The 21,936-nt window shown below is 39.6% G+C and overlaps 2 protein-coding genes across 10 annotated transcripts in view; one reads left to right on the top strand and one right to left on the bottom strand.

The window, feature by feature from the left end:
- Nucleotides 1-15,158, bottom strand: part of CREM (cAMP responsive element modulator) — a 38,740-nt gene extending 23,582 nt beyond the window's left edge. The window contains exons 1-5 of one of the 8 annotated variants that reach the window (XM_056485515.1): nucleotides 14,927-15,151; nucleotides 11,985-12,064; nucleotides 10,069-10,181; nucleotides 9,398-9,515; nucleotides 2,131-2,277 (exon numbers count right to left, since the gene is read on the bottom strand). In XM_056485515.1, the coding sequence (XP_056341490.1) occupies nucleotides 2,131-2,277; nucleotides 9,398-9,515; nucleotides 10,069-10,109 (306 nt within the window). In that variant the 5' untranslated portion in view covers nucleotides 10,110-10,181; nucleotides 11,985-12,064; nucleotides 14,927-15,151. Of the gene's footprint in view, nucleotides 1-2,130; nucleotides 2,278-9,397; nucleotides 9,516-10,068; nucleotides 10,182-11,984; nucleotides 12,065-14,926 lie in introns of those variants that run through there. The other 7 variants (XM_056485517.1, XM_056485514.1, XM_056485519.1 and 4 more) reach the window with 7 other exon arrangements.
- A 90-nt stretch (nucleotides 15,159-15,248) lies between these two features.
- The window catches only part of CUL2 (cullin 2), a 50,706-nt gene continuing 44,018 nt past the window's right edge, over nucleotides 15,249-21,936 (top strand). The window contains exons 1-2 of one of the 2 annotated variants that reach the window (XM_056485512.1): nucleotides 15,249-15,583; nucleotides 18,406-18,493. The gene's annotated coding sequence lies outside the window, so the exon portion shown is untranslated. The remainder of the gene's footprint in view (nucleotides 15,584-18,405; nucleotides 18,494-21,936) is intronic. The other variant, XM_056485509.1, reaches the window with a different exon arrangement.

The following is a 21,936-nucleotide window of genomic DNA, read 5'->3' as shown; positions in this document are numbered from 1 at the left end:
GGGAGAGTAAGTGAACAGCTTCCATGGGTGCCTGGTGTTTGATGAGTGTCAAATACCACAATGTGGAAGAGAACATTTTCTGCAAGAAATTTCAAAAGCTTTAATTTTCATCATGACAAAGAGAGAAATGAACACTTCAGATCACTCTAATGGCAAACAACCATGGCCATAATGTTAACAAACAAACCACTAATTTTTTCCTGGACATTGCTCAGATTTCAACTTTACCTATTTCAACTTAATCTGCATTTGAACAAATTTCACTTCAAACTCATGATAAGTCTTGCCAAGGCTGATATACTACAGGAGGGAGCAAGCAGTAAGTCAACAATTTAAATCTCCCTACAAATAAAACAACATTTAACAAAACAATAAAGAATGCTATACATGTATTTTTTTTAATCTAAAAAGCAACAGCATTATGAGAAAAACTTTTGAGCACTTCCTGGTTGAAAATGGCAGATGTTTGAGGAAGAGGTCATGCAAGCTTCAACACCAACCTTCAGCATACTTCTTTATTTCTTTTTTAAACTGATATAATTTCCCAAGTTCCCCATTGTCTGGCAGAGAGAAGGTAGCGAGTTAAAGCCAAATGATCTGCAGGAAATGCCAGGTGGCAGGATAGTGTACTGAAAAGGATCACAGAAGGGCTAAACACCCTCTGTAATGGAGTCTTCTACAGTATCTTCAAGCCCTTTCTTATCCAGATGAAACTAAAGCGAAATCCTGGAACTAACTAGTTGGTATTGGGACAAAACTTCCCTTTTTCTACTCCTCTGGGAAAGGGTGGACAGCAAGAGCTCACTCAATACAACAGATAGTTGACTTCCACTCCCCTAAGATGACACAGCAGCAGCTGGCAAGAGATTCCTGAGCTTTGAAAAAAGTTCTCTATCTTTGCATGTATGTCCTGACTACAGGGACTTAAGGAAAAGCAGTGATAGAAAATGGGAAATTAGTAATGTGCTTATTAATAAAGGTTACTCAGGAAAATTACAGTTAGAAAGAATTCCAATGAAAAAAGTATTTACTTTGAATACTCTCTTCTGACTTCAAGTTTAATCAAGTATTGACATCTACTGCACATCTTTCAACAGTGATCTAGGATTTCAAAACCTTCAGGTGCCATCATCTACACCTACTGCTCAACAAAAAATATTCATTATCTGATCATGGTTTTATTCTTTTCTCGAATATAAATCACATTTACATATGCATTGTTATTTATTATACTAGAAAGTTAAGAAGCCTCAAACATTAAAGATGATTTCTCAAGACCAGCAATGCATGGCTTTTCCTTAACATGTTGCAACAGCCACAGGTAAAACCCTTCCATCATAACAGCAAAATGTCAATTGCATCTGCAAAAAGTAATTCAGTTGACATTTCCCAAACAGATTTTAATAAAACTAGAGCAGAGGCCTTCCTAGCTACAAGAAAAACACCAATGGGAGGCCTAGCAATTTCCAAAACACTGCAAATTTATTCTCTCTTGCCTTTTCTGCTTTTTAGAAACTCTGAGAAGTCTTACGCATTTTGCACTGATCCTTCTTTATTAGTTCCAGCAATTTTAAACATGAACATTTGCCACATAAATGTTTGCTTTGAGGCTGCCCGTATTTTTGGTATCTACATATCCACATCCACAAAAAGCAACACCAGATGCTCTAACAGGGTCTGAAATCAAGGAACCACTTGATACAATATGCTTACTTCCACAATGTTCAGGCCCTTTCCAATATTAAAGCAGGAGATTAATTTTTTTACATTTTCTTTTTGAGTTCATAGTCTCATTAGAAACGTCATGTTAATAGAATTTAACAAAATGGAAAAACTGCAGGATACACTGAAGTAAGGCCATGTTATGACACAAACTTGCTATTGCGTAAGTTGAGACATGAGTTCCAAGACAGCTTCTTCTAAGATAAACAGGAAGTATTAAGGAATTGCTACACAATGCTTGTAGAGCTGCTGCTGGTTGGATGTTTGCCACCTTTCCCCCTGCTTTTTCCTGTGCCATCTGAGTAAATCTTGCAGCACTGGTTGGAATGAAGAGAAACTGAAGATGGGTTGGGAAAAGAGTTATGAGGTATCAAATATTCATGAAAATGTAACAATAAAAAAGCTAACCTGAACAGCTTGCATGTGTGGTGACTGAATGACTGAGGGCTGTGTGGCTTGAATGACACCCTGGACATGAACAGTTTGACCAGAAGGCAACTGCACTAGAGTTACAGCTGGAGATCCTCTTCCAGCACTGGAAGCAGCTACAGAAACCTGCAAAAATTACAATCATCATGTTTAAGTAAGATGCCTTAAGACTTCAGCAAATGCTTTTAGAAGTGATTACTAAAACAAACTGATTTTGTTGCCACACCTAAAATAGCTTAGCTGTATATAATTATCATACACAAAAATAAATTAGTTTTACTGGTAAAAGTTTGGCATGTACTTTTCCAAATGGTCTGGAAAGCTTAAAACTGTACCCTAACAATTTTAAGACTAAATTGTAATTATTTGGTTTATTCCCTTCAGAGACTTCATATTTTCTTTTTAATCAAAGAAAAAACCCCAACCCTTGGCCATCACACACCAGATGTACTGTTGCTAGCATGAAGGTTAAGAAGAAGCCCTAGAAACACAACAAAACCCATGCATATTCACTGGAGTGGAATGTCACTGCAACAACCTAAAGGGCACAATGCTCTTAAGAAAAAAAAATCTAGAACTGCTTTAGTTCTGCTCTGCTTATTAGGTAAGAAGTTATGCTTTTTGGATGGATGTCTCAAGACACATGAGACTTCTTCAGATAATGAAAAATCACCCTGTTAAATAAAGCTGTACAAGGATTTGTAAGCTGATTTAGTTTAACACACTCCTGTTACATATATAATTATATATATCAAGTAAAAGAGAGCTGGAGTATATCAGTGCATCAAAACAACAACAAAAATAAAGAGTTGAATCTTCTCTAAGCCTAGCATAGCTACAGAACAGCTTTCCCCAGCCTGTGGCCTCAACCCTCAGAGCTGAGAGTTGGGTTGAGAAACAGCTTAACACCTGTGGGCTAAGAAATAGTTCATATTTCTGCTCTTACTGTTAAATCTATTAACAGAAACAAATAGTGATGCAAAGGGAAAACACTACGATTCATCTCAACTTGTGGGATGAAACATCTCTAAACTCAGAAAAGGAAGACAATGACAAACATACCACATCATAAAAACAAATACTGTGTTTGTCAATTAAACTTCATAGAAAACTCTTATTTCTATATTCTGCACATTCAACAATAAACTCAGACACAGACATAAAATTCCATTATTATTCCTTTCCTAGCGTTGTTCTCAGCTCCAAAGGTATCTGGCATGAGTAGTAAATGTAAAATGAGATGAGAGTAAGAAGAAAAACATGAAGAACGATTAATATTTTAAAAAAAGTCAAACAAACTTTTGTAGTTTTTATGTATTTACACTGAAGTGTTTTTTTTAAATCCAAATATAAAAGCAATTTTCATTCCTGATCCATAAGGTATTGCTTGCCTAGGAAATAATCCTGTCTTGAAGCAAGTGAAAAAATTTAACTACTATTAAGATCCACTGCTATCAAAAAGTCCAAATGTTAGTTCAAATTACCTCAAAGAAACAGTGTTTCTAAGAAACAAAGACAGGATCTTGTCTGCATTCACTATGCAAATTGTTCAATGTTATAGGAAACTGAACCGCTTTTAAGAAAACAGAAGAACTGAAGGCATTTTTAACCCTGAAATGAATTCCTTAAATGGCATGAAATGGCAACAGGGAAACTGGACACACAAATCTTCTTCCCAACTATCTGACAAATGTTATGAGAAATTTATCAGAAATAGATATTTGATATTAAGCTCTAAAAACCACAAAGATCTGAAGACTATGATCTATTTTGTGGCAAAGCTTACACCCTAAACCCAAGTTTCAAGGAGTGATCACAGAGCAGACTAAATGTTTACAAAGCATGCTAACTTTTCAAAACATTATAAAGGCAATTTCACAAAACCTTTCTACTTACTCCTCTCTTTGTGAGAATTGCAACGTCTCACAATTCTCAACAATACTCAGTGGGTCAGAAAGAACTTTCCGAGTACAACAGCCAGAAAACGGTAATAGGTGAACAATTTAAAAGTTTCTTTTTGGTACACAATGGGTCTGTCACACATAATCAGGAAATAATCCAGTACTTGAGATTAAGAAACTACATTCATTTTAAAGCTCCTTATTCAGTATAACCCCACAGGAAAAAAAAAAAAAAAACAACAAAACCTCACTCAGCTAATACTCTTTTGGACTAAAGTTTACAATATAACAGGAGAAATTGTTTTGTTCCCATTAATTCAGGTAAGAGATTAAATGAATGGGATAAGTGCTAAGGGAATAGGAGATAGTAGTATGAGTTTTTCAAGGTTTATATTCTGCATCACTTCTATAGATGTTGGAAATTATGATTAGAATTTTGATTCAGATTTCCCTTTACAGTTTTCAAGCTGAATATTCCTGCGTCCACTGAAATATTAGAACATTTTCATGCTATCATGTGCAAATCCTGACTGAAACAGACTTGGCAAAGAAATTTCTTTCTGACATCAGTGATGAGCAGCGCTACCTTTAACATCATTACTTCAAGGACTGTTGTCTGGCACAGCAACTGAAAACAATCCACAGAAGCAACTCAGGAACACAGAGGCTGAGGGGAAGCTAAACGCATTCTATGGGTTCTATGCACCTGGGCATGCAACAGTCACATCCAACAGCTTCAACAAATATCAACCATGCAACTACAATAGCAGTATGGTCCCATATTTCAGGTATTTGGAAATGTAAGTGTTCCCTCTTCTAGGTGGGGAGAGAAAAGTAGCCAGCAGGAATGATCAGAAGAAGAGGCTCCCCATCATTTATCTAACTTCAAGATACATGGTACATCTGAACAACTATCCTGGGCATCCTGTGAATGTCAGGTATCCTATCCCTCCTGAGAACTAGAGAGGTTACCTTCACATCCAACTCCTCATACCTTCAATATTGCCAAATGAAGAATGCAGAACAAAGGCCCATTTGATTTCTGATTTCAGGCCCTGCTGTAGACTAAATACTACAAGGACTCTAGAAGCGAAGTGAAAAGTAATTCTGGAAAAGGGAAAGTCAAGGCAAATCCACACTGGATTCACCTAACAGAACAAAGTACCTGCCACACTTGGGCTCTGAGTAGGCTCCATGAGGAAAAGCTGGAGACAGATGTTTTGATCAATTACAAAGCTACTGCCAAAATAGAAGCACCTAATTTTAAAGAGAATAAGGTTAGGCTGATTCCAGACATTTGGGGCCAGCATACACTTCAAGGAAGCACAAAATGGTGACACAGCTGTACATTTATAATCCTCTAACGTCAACTTTGCTAAATGGCCAGCATTTGCATTTGGCAGGCTGGTTTTAGAGCCTTACAACAGCCTAGCAAACTCCTTTAGGTCTCAATCTCTAGGGAGCGAGGTTTAACACTGATGTCAAGAGCCCACAAGGACAACCCCCCAAAGTGCTAAACTTGAACAGTCCCAGCTTGCAATAGTTACGCACTCCAGGTTCTGAAAATCTCCCTATGCTCTCTGACAGCAGTTCTCATACTGTAAATCCTGGCATATGTCTAATTCAGGGCCACCACCAAAAAGTCAACAGATGGTAACTCAGACAAGGTTAGCAGATAGCCCTACTGACAGCCAACATGACAAGGTTAACAGAAAGTGAATCAAAGAAGAATACATCAAGACATAGGATTAAAGAGAAAAGAAAACACAACTGAAAGGGTTTTTATCAAATCTGAGAAGGGCTAAAGTACATTGATCTTACATTGCTGTAGTTATATTTAGTGTAGCTGAGCACAGAGCAACACAGAATGCAGCAAGGCTTCTAGAAATCCTGCAAAAGGTACATCTCATTTCTCTTTGAATGCCATTGCAGATATAAGTCTTCCAAGATGTAAGTTTGACTATCACCAACACTATCCGAATATTCCAATACAAATTAACTTCCTTTTAAGCACAGCTCTGTGTGTAGCAATAGATGATCTGTGCATGTGAGACAATCCAGGGAGCTCATCTCAAAATAGGTTGAGAAATTTTTCGTCTCTCACCTCTGCTCTTCCTTCAAAGGCATCAGGCTTTTGTAGAGGTGCTCTGCACATTTTCAACAGCTTCTAAAGACAGCCACTAATAATTTTACTTTCTTACCTATTTATTCTGGTGGCTGGATCACATAAACATTACCATGTCAATTCAACAACCGACTAAAAGTGATGGATGCAAGAAATGCAACTATAAACTGATTCTATAGTAGAATACTTTATTTAAAAAATAACCATTTAGTGGACAAAAAATGCATCTTGTCTTTGCTAGTTTCAAACTTACTCTTTCTACTTTAGTAGAAAAAGTAATTTTACTTTCAACACCAAAAAATTGCAGGAGAATATAGCAGGATCTATGACACAAGCTAATAAAAAATGCAAACACTACCTTTTCACTACAAATAATGTATAATAGGTCCTTCTTAGCATCACACCATAGTGCTGCAGCCCACACACTCTTAATGTCTCCTCTCCCTCCCAACAGGAGGGACACTAAAAATGCTTCAGCACAAGACAAACTCTGCCCTCTAGAGATTATCATCTTATTGAGTACCTGGTCCATCCTTTTAGAACTAAACAGCGTGTATTTCTTTAGAAAGCCTACAGACGAGGGGAAAATAATATAGCTGCCTCCCCAAGAAGAGAAGAAGAAAAAAAAAAAGTATGCCTACCTCCTATGTAGTTGTATCCCTCAGCATTTTGCTAGTCACTCCCTGGCCAAAGCGATAATTCAATTAAATACCAAGCACATTAAAAACCATTACATTCCATCTGGACATAAAAACTCCACCTGTTTCACTGGAAGCGCAGTCATCGAGTCACACAGATGCCCAGAGAGGTTCTGGAGATGCCATCCTTGGAGATATTCAAAACCCAGTTCTGGCTGACCCTGCCTGCACAGTCAGGTCAGACTAGATAATCTTAAAAGGCTCCTTCCAAGCTTGACCCTTCTACAATTAATTCTTTGATAACACACAGAAAACCACAAATTTAAAGATAGTGTATTTAAATGTTTTACTTCTAACTGACCAAAACCACGTCTGAACAAATATTTCATTTGACAACATAGAAACAAAGCTGCCATCCCTCCAGTCCCTTGGGGATATCTGAAAAGGAGTCCTCATTGACCAGGCATTTTAGGAAAGTCATACTTTTCTCCTAATTCTGCATATCTGCAACAAAATTAGTAGGAGGGATGACTGGAAGTTGGCACAAAGTATTTCAGTCACCTTTAGTCATCAACTTCTCTTAACAGCCTTCCTCTATAGGCCGAAGAGGGAGAAGGGATCTGTGCTCCTCTGGAACAGCCAAAATACACAGGCACTGGACAGCAGCACAGCCACAAACTCCTCAGAAACACACAAACTTCCCATCTGGATCACCATAAAACCAGACACATGTCCCATACAGGGGCTCCAGTGAGCTTTAGCCCCTCAACATCCAGGCTCAACTCTCCATGACAAAGCACCTCACCTTCCAAGCCAGCCAGGTAGGAACACAGGCTAAGAAAATCCTACTCATCCTAAGCCAAAGGACCGTCTCAACAAGGCCTGTCAGCAGTAAGTGCTCTGTCTGGGCAGTTGTTCCACAACAAATGCTGTGGCAGAGCAGCCTGAAGGCTCTGAGGGTGTGTGAGGGCTGCAGGCCCCGGGAGGCCAAGGCTGAGGAGACGGGCACAGGCCCGGAGCCCTCGGAGCGGGACAGCAGCAGCAGCCCCGCCGCTCTGGCAGCCCAGCAGAGGGATGTCTGCTCCAGCTCCTGCACCGAGCAGCTCTGACAGGTCCAGGACAGCTCGCTGCGCCTCTGAGCAAAGAACGGGACTCGGGATGCCAGTCCAGAGTCTCACCCTCAGGCTTCAAACTGAGGTACACGTTCGGGTTTAGTGTTAATTGAAGGAGGTTCATCAATACTTCAGAGTTACTCATTTTAACTGGAAGGTATGAGACCCATACCCAGTACAGCCAAACCTTCACACACAATACTCAAGGATTAAATGCAGACAAGCATAAAAAGTGTTATACACTACACAATATAGGAATGAAAAAACTCTCCTGCAGCATTAGTGCCACCTTTGTCTCTGGATCAACATTAAAAATCCCAAGTGACAGAATTCACAGCTGTCTTCCCCAGAGACTATTGCACAAGTCAATAGATTTTACACATCAATCATCCTATGAAGCTAAAACAGAAAATTTGAACAGCACTACCAAGGAAGAAACGTGGGGATGACATCACAGAACAAAGCAAATAAAAATCTTAAAGAAAAAAAATGAAAAAACTGAACAAGCAATATTCCCAATGCTGCATGTATCAAAACCAACAAAAAAAGGTTGATAAATATTTTGCAATCTACTTTGTGTCTGAAGATCTGACAAAAAGAGCAGCTGCTTTCAGTTTCAAAAATATATCTACAATGTAAATCAAGTATCTAACATTCCAAATACATGGCATCAAATCTTAGCAAGTAACTTCTAACTTCCAATTCTGAAAAAATTCTGTAAGACATTTTTTAAAATCAGTTCTTTTATTTACCAAAGGGCTTTTGAAGATCTTTTAAGGTCCATACACTTTTCTGAAGCTATAAATCTTAATACTGTCAGGAACACTACTTCTCCCAAGTGCTGAATGTTTCAGTACATATTTTAAATGTTTGAGAATTATTACTATATAATCTTTTATACATTAAGCACCAAAGAATAATCCAGGTAGAGCAACCATAAAAAACATGTAAAGTATGCTTTTAGAAGTCCAGACACTGTCATTAGATACACATGGATGAAAAAAAAAGCACACATTAAAAATGTACTTGCAATTAGATGAAATACATTCTGTAAAAAAAACTGGATCTAGGAGAGATCCATGGTTATTTTTATTCATGCTTCCTTTTTTGTCATATAACACATCTTCAAGATATACAATGGTTTACGTATGTTTGATCTTGTAACCACCTCAATTCTTTAAGACTGTATCCCATCTCTGTAACAATCTACTTGTAAAAGTGAAAGGAAAAAACCATCACTCTTGTTTGAAAGGGCTCCTAAAAATGTTACCTTTTAACAGACCTGATGTTTTATTAGTCTTTTTTTAACTACTGAAGGCATAGTTTCCAGCATACTTTTGCTGTATTTTTCCTATTTAATACCAAGACCTATAAAACATGAGAATACCATACAAATTGATAGTTTAAAAATCATAGCAGCTCTGAATGTCACTTCATTGATTCTTCTCATCTTTCCACATTTCAACTTACCTCAGATCCTGAGGAAATCTGACTTTGGCCTGGCTGATTCTGAAGGTGACCAGCACTTCTCTCTGTCATAGAATCCACTGCATTGTCATCCTGTTCAACCATTTCCATGGTCATCAGTCTAAAAGTAAGTAAATACACATTCAAATAACTCAGTACAGGGAGGTATATCAGGCAGCTAGGGAGAGTAATTCCAACCTATTTCATATTTGGAGCAGACAGAAAATAAATATGTTTCTGTCAAACTGAAGTCCTTTTTTCATTCCCCTGTATTAAAATATTCACTCATATAGCCAAGAGCACTAAAACAAGTATTTTGGAAAGCTGCAGGGAGGGGCAGTTCTGGAGATGGTGTTCAGGGAGGGAGGGACAAGCAGAGTCCCAGGGTCCCATTCAGTGCTGCCCACAGAAGGTCACTTCAGTCTCATGGGCTGTTACAGCCTTCTTGAACCTTCCAAGATGCCTATTTCCTGCTGGCATCTACACTTAGATTGTCTGTAAACTACTCATGGCTCAAGAGTCACAACAATTCTTCTCACTTTACAGGTTTAAAAGTAGGGTAGATTTCATTGAAAAATAAGCAACTTGCTGACCTTCAATTTAAACAGAGTTTAAACTTCATAGAGAAAACTTCCAAATCTGCTATATATCTGCTACAGAAAAATACAATTTACCTGACAGCTCCTTTTCGATATTTCTTGGCACACTTAGTCATAACGGAAGGTGTGAGTTTTTAAACAAGAGCTTGGATCTCTTCGGCTCCCTTTCTCTCCTACCAAACCCTGCACTGAAGGTGCAACATTGAACAGGTGATGTCAAACATTGTCATGGCAACAGGTCAGTTTACAAACAGAACAGAGACAGGACAGGGTCAGGCAGAGGCAGGCAGGATGCCCTGCAGGCACGCTCCCACCTACACCCTACTTACACAATCAATTGACAGCCGCAAAAGGAAGACATAATATTAGCTGAAGTGTTTAAGAGGTAGCAAATCTCTGTTCCCCTGGTTCAGTTTCTGTAACTAGGGGATGCCAAGCCTGACTGAAGTCAAAGTTCAGTTATTTCAACCAGCTGATAGTTACTTTGGTTTCTTCTCAGGATTTACACTGAAAGATGCAAGAGGCAGGTATGGATTGCTACCCACCTGAGGCTTTGGAATTTAGCCCCACATGTTATAAGTTAACTACACTAAATCAAATTAAATGTAAACCAAATTCCTTTTGTGGCATTATTTCACAGAACACTCTATAATCTTTGAAGAGAATAATTTTTATTAATTTTTTTAAAATCAAATTTTTGCTTATAATGAAGGCAAGAAAATGTGAAAAGATACCCATTCAAATTATGCAGAGAAGCAAACTTCTAGCTCATATGCCTCCAATGCCTCTACTAACCAGACCTAACAGCACTATAACTAATGGTAGCCAAGCTGCAAAACAATTTAACATTTTATGGGTTAACACGAGTGGTTTTGCTCAGAGAAGTTACACACCCTATGCCAGTATCAATTCAGACTAGAATCATAGGGACCTCTTTTACATATAAAATCTTTCTACATTTTTGTCTTGCTAGTTACCACTAATCACCTTTTTCTTTGGATACCATCTAATTAAATATCTACTGAAATTCACCAAAGTCTAACAGCTCCGGGAAAAATGTTTTCACCAAGCTTTTCACCATAACTTTCTATAAGATGTTATCTGATTAAACTATTCTGTTTTCATATATGTGCAATATAATAATAATAATAAGGTACGTAAAAAAAAGTTCTTCCTTTTTTAAGCCAGGGCCATCCACAGAGTCTCAAATATGAAGGTCTATGTGGTTCATGTAAGAATAAGCTTCAGAATAGCTCACACACCAAGGAAGATTAAATAATGCACAGGTACTGGCAACATATTCATTGTAATCTCTTCCTAAAGATAGGAATACAGTGGGAATTAATTCACTTTATGAAGGCCCTGAAGTATTTTTGTATCCAGAGCCATCTGTCACAAAAAACCTACTGTTGAAAAAAAACAAAAAGCAAAACCAAATTTAAAAAAACCCAAGCACTTGAATCCCACTGAATGCATTTCATAGCAATTTTACCCAGAAAGAGCCATTTTTTATCTTTGAAAAAAAGATTTTTAACTTAATTTCTCACTGACTGCAGAACAGTATAAAAATGTATTTATTTCTACCACTTTATCAGGATTTTTCTCCGCAAGACTTTTCATCTGCAGTGCTGCACTAAGTTAGCAAAAAGCTACAAAAAGAGCATCAGTGCAGCAGAAAATCTAACAAAGTTATTCCTCGTATTTTGCAAAATGTAGTACGGAGAGAGGAGTGTATTTTTTTATTAATGTTTAATTAGAAAAACAACAGCAAGAATATACTTGTCAGTGGAGTGACAATTTAGATTTATGATATGCATGGAAAACTCTAGAATTTATATAGATTTTCCATCTATAATTGTGTATATGCTGACTCTTTTTTTGGTTAACTGAAAACTTTAGCAGGGTGGAGTAAAGTCTGAAAATTTGACTGCCATAAAATGCAATCACTTCTCTGAAACATAGCAAAATACTTTTCCTAGGTAAGCTCAAACCTGCTTCTTTTTGACAGCCTCTGTGACCAAATAGTGACTCGACTTAAAACAACATCCAAATATAAAGATCCAATCACAGCCTAAAAAAAAAAAAAAAAATAAAAATAACAAAGTATATGAGTAATTTTTAAAGATATACAAGCTATCTTGGCATAAAACTTCAATGAGAAAGACGACTTAAGATAAACTGTAGCACATGGGTATCACAATTCAGACATGTTACAAGATGAGGAATCTTTGATAGACACAAACCAAGGGATCGCTGAACTGGCAGGAGCAGGTCAGCTGCAGTCATTTGAGCCCCGGGGTCAGCACAGGTGGCACAGTTACACTGAGCTCTGCCAGTTCATGTGGGCTTGTACACAGCTCGAGACTAGGCATGCCAAGGAACTCCTGAACTTCAGACTAGGTTGTCACTATCCTTAGAGCACTCTTATAACCTGAATTGTACAGGGTTTTCATTTCCCATACTATATATAATGTCAACATGTTTACATCAAACTTTTTAATAAATACACAAAAAATACTGGGCAATATTGTAATTATTCTTTTTCTAAAACATCAGTAATACAGTCTGTGGCATGATACCATTACTAATCCAATTCAGAAAACAGTTTCCACACATATCACACTCAGTCTGCATTGCAAGCAAATTCTAACATATTCATTGCTTTAAGTTTCCAAGAAAGAACAGAATTTTCCACCAAGCCCTTAAAATCCTTTATAATCCAGTACACATCACACTTAAAAGTTTACATTACCTTCCTTCTGTTTTTAAAAGAAAACTAAGCAAATAGTTTAAAGCAGGTGGTCTTGGATCCTGTTTAAAATTAAACATTTTTCTTCATTGTATGACTAATTATATACATGTTTTAGTCTTATACTCAAGTATTAATACATCTTTTTCTTATATTTTTTATCTTAGCTGCTTATAAATATTGAACAATAATTTTAAATATTAGTCTGTTTTTTAAATTAATAAACAAATTATACCTCTACACTCGCATAAAAAGGGGATAAAAATGGTTTTCCATAATGTAAGCAAAGATACCTGCTTCTTCCTACAACACTGCAAAGAGATCTCCAGGATCTGGCAGGAAGTTTAACTGTTACCAAACTAGCAACATTTCAAGATATATAAGCATATGTTTACTGTAGTCACTGAGACTAATGGAGAGCAGGTCAGTAGCACATTAGCACTGATTAAGACGATGCATACAGTGCACATCAAAAGCTTCTTCAACTGTGATCAGATGAACCACCCCTGACAAGAAAAATCTGACAGATGGAATCAGCTGGAGGAAAACAGAAAATTTTTCCTAGAAAATTTGAAGCAGTTTACAGCTAAAGGTGTGAAAATTTTATGTTTTTGTCCATAGGTAAGAGATGAAGGATAGCATCCCTATCAAGACATGTGCTTTTGCAATAAAGAGCATGATAAATCATTTTACTCCTCCCAATACTGCTGCTTGCTTTGCATCACTGCATATTAATATAATATTTAATGAGTATTGGTGAAATTATACTGCAAAACTAGATTGCTACAGTATTTTGTATAACTGGGACAGTCTAAATAAATACCCAGAGACATTTTAAAAAACAACTTTTTTATTTCATCCTTTATACATCAGGGACTGCTTACAGGGTTTTATACAAAGGAAATAAATTGCAATGGGCTAAAAGATATGTTTCAGCCCTTGCTCCAAAACTTTTTCAAGGCTTTTATCCACAGGGGAATTACTAGAAAGCAGGAATGTGAATTTACAACCACTTGTTTTGCATTTACTGAAATGCAAACTCTCAGAATGTACTCGTTTCAGGAGAGCATTGTGTTTTCAAGTATGAACTCTGTAATAACTGCTTTACCACATTGAAGGCGTGAAGAAGACCAGCTAATAAGGTGGTCACAGAATTCAATCAAGTAAAATGTGCAACAGCACAACACACCCGATTTTGAAAGTGCAAATTTTCATTTGTCAGCATCACCAGAAGCTTCTTGTGTTACCTCCACTCTCAATATTTCCCTATTTTCTTCCCCGAACACCTCAGCTAAACCCCAAGGTGCCATCACTCTGAGCACAGGCAATGCTGCCTGGCCACTCCGCAGCTGCCACCTCACCCATCCTGCCAAGGCAGCGCAGGGCCGGCCGTGAGAGGACACACAGCCCCCTTGAGAACGGCCCAACCAGACCCTGGGTAGGCCAGAGGACCAGCCGAGCATCAGTCCCCACGGAATCACCTAACACGCGGCTGCACTCAGCACCCAAGGCGATGCTATCACAGCACTGGGGGATGCACACAAAACGCTCAAAGTTTTAAGCAAGACTTCGGACTCGCGAAGCCGACTGTGATCCCTGCCCACTTGGTCTGACCCAGCTCCAAAAGCCCCGTCGGGAGTAACGGACTCCCTGTTTACCGGGAGTAACGGACCGAGGGGCAAACGCCACCGGGCACCCCGCTCCCCTCGGCCGGGGCAGCCCCGCGGAGGGCCCGGGACGGGCCGGCCGTGCACGGCGCTCTGCCCCCGCTCCGAGCCGCGGCGCCGGGCGAGCCGAGCCGGTGCCGCGAGCCAAGGGCCGGAGCCACCGCCTGCCGGAGCCCGGCGAGGTCCGCGCCTCCCGAGCGGCACCGGAGCCGGCGCTCCGCGCAGCCCTGCCCGAATTCCCGGGATGCGGAGCCGCCTCGGGGCCGCCCCACAGCGCCGTGCGGGCTCTGCGCGGCCGTCCCTGAGCCCAGCGCGCTCCCGGCTGCCGGCCGCGCCCCCGCCGCCCGTGCGCGCTCCCGCGGCGGGGCTGAGCCAAGCGCGGCACAGCGCCCCCCGCCTGCCCTGCCCGTGCCTGCCCTGCCCGCCGCGCCGCCCGCTGCCCCCCGCGCTGCCCCGCTCCCGGCCCGCGGGGGGTCGGGCTGCGCGCACACGTGTCCCCGCCCCCTCCCGCACTCACCCGCCGCCCTGTACGTGCTGCCCCCGTCACAGGGGGTGGGGGGGACCGAGCCGGGCGGAGCCGCACGTCGGCCTCACGTCAGCGCTGATGCAGCCGCGCCGCCGCGGGGGCGCCGAGGAAATGGCGTCTGCGGGGCCTCCCAGCGCCAGCGGCCGCGGCGGGAGGCGGAGCCGCGCGCGGGCGGCGGCGCCGGGCGGCCGTGGGGCGCAACGGCCGCGGCGCTGACCAACCGCCGCCGCGGGGGCCCCGCCGGCGCCGCCCATTGGCCGGGGCGGGACGCGCCGCGGTGCGGGCGGGGCGGCCCCGCGCTGCCGGGGGCGGGGGCGGCCGGTAACAGCCGGGGAGCCGCGGGCCCGCCGCGCTCCCTGCGCTGCACTCCGGGTGTGCGATAGCGGGGCGGTGCCGGCCGCTCGCCGCGCCGGCCGGGCCCCGCCGATAAGGGCGGTTGGCTGGGCCCGCTCCCCCACAGGGCCCAGCCCCGGCCGTCCCCGCGCTGACCGGGGAAAGGGACGCGCGCAACCCCTGTTGTCCCCGGGCGGTGCCGGAACCCCGAGGGACGCGGAAACCTGCCCGGAGGCCGCCCCGCCGAGGTGCTGCCCGCAGGTTGTTTTGTAATTGTGCTTAGTAAAAGCACGTTCCTTACGTCAGTCATTCATGGTATGACATAGTATTTTACATTTACATTTCCATTACGTGAATCAGAAATTGCCAAGAGGTAACAAGCGGGAGCGACGTGCGTGTTTCCCCGCTCGCTGTCACGGGATAACGTCCAAATACCCTGAGTCATGTTGGGCTTGTGCTGTAGGTGCGAGCACGTCCTTTGCTGGGAGCACAAGGCCCGTCGGCTCAGGGTTAACAATGTTCAAATGCAATAAATACGTTAGCCATAAACTTTGTTACTAGGGGTGTTGGATCATCGTATGTCCTATTGCTGCCCAGTATTTTACAAAGCAGTGTCAGAAGGAATTATACTGCAGCATATTTTAAAATTAATATCTAGACATCACTGCACATATATTCTGAAGTTACATAATGTATTTACCCATTTTTATGTTTTGAGTTTGGTGGTGGTTTTTTTTTTTTGTTTTATTTTTTTGGTTTTTATTTTTTTGTTTTTTTTTTTTACTGTGAGAAACTACTCATTATGCTAAATAAACATGAAAAACCGAAGTTAATTTCACATAACTCATTGTGATTGAAGAATTGGAGGATGTGTGTGTCAGGATTGGTGATACGTCCACACAGGTCAAACACTCAGTCTTATTCATTGCATGAAGAGAACCTGCGTATTGATTTCCTGTGTTTTTAAAAAAACAAATAACTCTTATCTCTGACTTCATTAGAGATGAATCATATTTATTTGCAAAGGTTTTGCCTTTAAGCATTTAGTTCTTGTATTTGCTTCACAGGAGTTATTTAACACAGCTATCAAAACTGCAATGTAGTGGAAAAAAATACAGAATCTTCAATTATCACTATTGCTTGTGCAAGTTTTCAGTTTTCATCCTACATTTCCTTTGTTGAAATATTGAACACCCCCTTCCTGTTTTGAGTTCTGTTTCCCTCCCTTTGTTTCTAGTATATATATTATGTGTCTGTTCTGGCTTTTTAAATAGGAGTTTCTCTTCCCATAATTAGTTCTGCTTTAAGAGCTGACCCATTATGTACACTATTGTTATGCTCATTCATTAAAATATATGTTTTCCCTTGTCAATTAAAAGTATTTATTAGAATAGTAAGATAATCAGATGAACAGGCAAGTGTTAAACTGCTGAGAACTACTCTGCTGAAACCTTTGGAAGAAATTCCAGTTTTGCCTTGTATACTCAAAGAGCCAAATATGGCTCTTAGGATAGTAGCAGAACCTCAAAAAATATTTTTATGCTCAAAAAGGCAAAAATTACTCTTAGGATATTAGAAAATATTATTGAAGGTAGTAATTTTATTACAAACAGGAAGAAAATTCAAATGAGTATGTTAAATAATGGAAACCACTGGAGTTACCTGTAAACAAACTGAGAATTTCCATGAACTCTTAGGGCCTGGATTTGGACAAGCAGTTATTTTTTATTGGTTTTCAAGTAAGTTATAAACAGCTTTGAAATGTTTAACTAAGAATTTATTACTATTTATACCGCTTCTCTCATAATGAAGAGTATCAGAGGAGTAAGTGAACTGCCAGAGGGACTTGGACCCTGGCAATACAGAGATGACTAACCACATTTGGCTCTTGGTGCAGCTCACTGAAGTTGGTGGGCTGGAAGAGGAAGGGAATGACAAGGGACTGTTGTGTTCTTTCTGCTGCAGGGCTGGGGTACTGTGTTTGTTACCTGAGGCCAGACTGTGCCACAGAAGTGCTCATTTTGACTAGAAACAGTTCTCTTTAAATTGGCATCAATGCCTGGTGTGAACCCATTTAATTTCAAATGCTAAGACTGAGGGGAATCCATAAGAATGACACACAGGTCAGGATTTGTCATGAGTTTCATAATTTGTGTAAGAACAAACTTGAAATCCAGGCTCTTTGCTGCCATCAGAAATCAGAATGACTGCCTGAGTCTTCTTTTCTCTCTAACTCAAAATGTCCACTGCATTTTTTTTTAAATTTCATTGGGTAGAGCCACTAAGTTTCTTTCAACCTAGATGAATTTTTAAGTCTGATCCACTGGACCATCACACAGAGAAGTACTACCTTAACCAGGGAGAGTAATAGATGAGCAGGGAGTTGGAACAACTTCATTTGGCACCAAAAGAAACATGGTGCTGTTTCCAGAGAGCATCAATATTTCACCAATGCACATTATATCAGTAGGAATGCTATCTGTGTAATTTTCAGACAACTGATTTTCATATGGGTCTTACAACTATCTTTTGAAATAGGTTTTTTTTAAGGAGATTTGAAGAACTTCTTGCATTTCAGTTCTAATCTTATGAAATGCCTGCTTAGTTTTCTTGTAAAAAAGTTAATGGATTGTCTTGGCATAAACAATGACAGCAAAATAGATATGCTGCCTATCTTAGTTGTCAATTTCTCTTTAATTAGTATCCATATATCTGAAGAAAATACGGGTAAAACTGACAGAAAAATACACCGGTATCCTATTTAATATATCTTACACTATATATCCTATATTATGGATTAATAATTTCACCACAGGTCTCCTCATGGACCATTCCAATTTTAGCTATCATTGAATAATCTTACCTCTACTCTCTCATTGCCTGCAAGGAAGTAGAGGGACAAGTGCAGAACTTGCAGAGTGGTCACAGGAAAGAGTACAGTCATCACACAGCCACTGTTTTCACAATTTATTTTGTAAATGTGATGAAAGTCGGAAGTAGCCAATACCTGCATGCTGCAACAGAATCCTGATCAGTCTGAAACAGAGGACAGATTAGGCAAGAGGTACACTTTATTGAGTATAAAATATAAGACTAATAATCTATTTTACCTATTCTTTTCTTTTACAAACTCCTAGCAATGGCAGAAAAATATGGATTTCCATTGGCTCACAAATAGAAATGGCACACCTTTAGAAAGGCAAACATTGAACAATACTGTAAAAGGTAAAAGCTTTGTAAATATTATTTTCCAAATGTATATAGATTCTTTTTAAGTTACACATCTGTAGAATTATAAATATTTTGTAATGTCTCCTTCCCTAAATTATGTTAAGTTGGAAATAAGACTGAGTGACAGTACGAGAAGTACAAGTGCAAATTGATGATTTTTTTATTCTTGTTGTTTGCTACTCCCCATCACTGGAACCTCTGAAAATCAACACTGCCTAAATTAGTGCTGTGCTAAGGCACTGCCTTGACTTTTGTGGGTTGCATAAGCCAGAAGCACAGGAAGGAATAGCCTTGAGGAGTCTCAGGTCTGCCTTAGTGAGAAGCCTGGCCTAACAGCTGTGAGGATTTGCAGTACCTCAGCTAGCTCTACTTTGCCTTGTGTCATGTAGAGAATAGGATTTCTTTATTTGGAAGGGTTGGACATTATTATTGGTGAAGGGGTTATCAAGTATGATTCTAGGTCCATTTTTTAAAATATCATTACTTTGATTTTCTTGGGTTTGCAATGATTTCATTTTGGATAGTAACTTGCAGTAATGTTATAATATTTTACACTCCAAAGATGAAATACAACATTTTCATGTGGTTTGTTTGTGTTTGGTTTGTGTTTTTTTTTTTTTTGGTTTTGGTTTTTTTTGGTTTTTTTTTTTGTTCCCCCCCCCCCCTCCACGTTTTTAGGATTTGTAATAAGAAATTGAAGTCTATAAATACGAAACAGGTATCCCTAGTCATATGCTACTGTCTGGTATGTCCTGCAGTTTGAAAGGAGGTACTCACTGATGCATCAAAACATTGCAAAGCAAATCAGAGTGCAGTAGTTGCTCAGCTGTGATCACTTCATGAATATTTGCTTGAACAATAATGCAAACGGCTAAAATTATTTGTGAATGTGTAGTTAGATACCTGGTATGGTGTTTGTCAGTAATGAGGAGAATTGACAGGATTCAGACTGTCTTCTAATCTCCTAGTCCTAGGCCAGGTCTCTAACACTGTTGTCTCCCCACATGCTAGAGCCAGAACAAACAAAACAATGGAGGAATTTATAGTCTGATTAATAACTTGGCATTATATAAATTGCTGCATACTCATTTGTTACATATTCATTTCATGAGAGAAATTATTATAATGGGAAAATAATATTCTGACTAGGGAACAATGTAAGGCATCTGACATATTTAAAGTATTGACTGGTGACTTCAAGATACATGCAAAATGATATTTCTGTTGCAGCAGAAGAAAATAATGGTAACTTAAATCTACTACTTTAAATTTTCATTTCCTCTGCTGAACAATGAACTTTACTTATATAACACCTTTTTCATAACATGAATATAACATGTAGTTCACAGTATTCATAAACATTTCCAATTTATTGCTGTTTGTACAGATCTTTGAACTTTTCAGGTGAAAAATACAGGTTTGTATAAAGCATTATTTTGTACTTATAGTATGAATATTCAGTTTCCAAACAACTGCTTGAGTTGTATTTAAAATTTAAATACAAAAAACTTTACTATTAAAAGTTCCATGAATAGGCTGTGTTAAAAGACGCACAAAGAACACAGTTGAATGTAGTTGAATGTGAATGTGAATGCATTGTACCACAGGAATATGGATATCCCAGACAGCTGTCATACACTTGTGCCTTGAAAAAGATGTATCCTATAAAGCACAGTGAGCCAGTGTAGGAATGTGGCTAGCATTAGCAGGATATTTAGGAACTGCCTCACATAAAGGTGATTGACATCAAACATTCAGATAATGCAGTAAAAGGGAAGCACATACAAAGTATTCATATTTATTAAAAATATACAATGAAAATATATTTTAAAAAAGAATTTGCATTTGTTTACCAGTGGCTGTAGACTAGATTTTCCAGAAACTTTAGGTTGTTTTTGATGGGGGAGGAGATTGTTTTGTTGCTGGTAAATGGTTGTAAATGACAGTGAAGAGCAAGAATGCAGAATATAAAATGAAAAGCAAAAGCTGCTGAATAAATGGAGCAAGGTAAAGATATCTGGGAACTATAAAGAGAAGGAAGAAGTCCAAGTCAAAAATAACTAAATGGAAGAGTATTCTGTGTAACAGAAGATTATTAGCCTATTTGCAGTGTGTTTATGTGAGAGAGCTTCTGTATTTCTTTCATGTCAAGAATTGTTTGTTCTTAATCTACCAGTGATATAGATAAATGGCTAAAGAAACATATTTTTCTGAAAATAATATATCTTTCATCAAATGCTAGCTCAAGTAATTTATATCTTTGATGGTGCTATTTTGCCAGCTGGTTTATTTATGAGCTGTTTTTTCTCATTCTATTTGTCTGTTTCTCATTCTATCAGTCTAGCACTTTTGCACATTATGGGAGGTTTCCATCTCCATTAAGTATGAAATATATGTTTTACTGGATTATTTGAGAGACAAATATATATATTTTTGTAAAACAATTTCTCAAGAAAACTCAAGGAAATGGAATGATGCCTAGTTTAATTTGGAAAATGACATTTTAGAAATGGGCACTAGACATTTCCCATTTATCATATTTTAGTAGAGACAGATACTATTTGCTCTTTTTCCTCCTTTTTTTTTTTTTTTTTTTTTTTCCTGGGAAGATCAGCTCTGGAAATTCAACCTTGTCTCAAAATTAAGTTGTGTTGCCTAAGAGTCATCATCACTAGGGGTTCTTCAGTCACCAACTTCAAGTGTTTTTCTTCCATCTGCGTGTATATTTATACATATTGCACACACAGATGTTATAGAGCTGTATGCTGGGGTTTTCATTTTTAATATAGTGGTAGAACCACTCAAGATTTACATGACTATTTTCTCCAAAACATTGTGCCTGGCAAACAGAAAGCAGCAGGTGCCTTCCTCTCACAGTATCTGCTCATAAAATCATAGGATTATAAAATCATTGAGGTTGGAAAATACCTCCAAGGTCATGGAATCCAACCTTTGGCTGAATACCACCTTGTCAAATAAACCATTAGCACTAAGTTCCACATCCAGTTGTTTCATGAATACCTCCCAGGATGACTGCACCACTTTCCTGGGCAGCCCATTCCAATGGCTGACAACCTTTTGAGTGAAGAAATTCTTCCAGATGTCCAACCTGAACATCTCCAATCGCTGCTTGAGGCCACTTCCTCTCGTTCTGTCTCTGATTGCCTGGGAGAAGAGGTTGACCCCCACCTGGCTACAATCTCCTTTGAAGGAGTCATAGAGGGAAATAAGATCTTCCCTGAGACTCCTCAAGGCTAAACACCCCCAGCTCCCCCGACTGCATCCTCATATGTACACTTCATTCCTCTTCCCCAGACATGCTCCAGCACCTCAGTGTCTTTCTTGAAGCGACAGGCCCAGAACTGGGCATAGGACTCGAGGTATTGAGCAATGTCTTTTCACTGTTACAGCATCTCCATGAAAGGATTATTTCACTA

Source organism: Oenanthe melanoleuca, chromosome 2, assembly GCF_029582105.1.
Source record: "Oenanthe melanoleuca isolate GR-GAL-2019-014 chromosome 2, OMel1.0, whole genome shotgun sequence".
Classification (NCBI taxonomy): domain Eukaryota; kingdom Metazoa; phylum Chordata; class Aves; order Passeriformes; family Muscicapidae; genus Oenanthe; species Oenanthe melanoleuca.
This window is presented reverse-complemented; position numbering and strand designations above follow the sequence as displayed.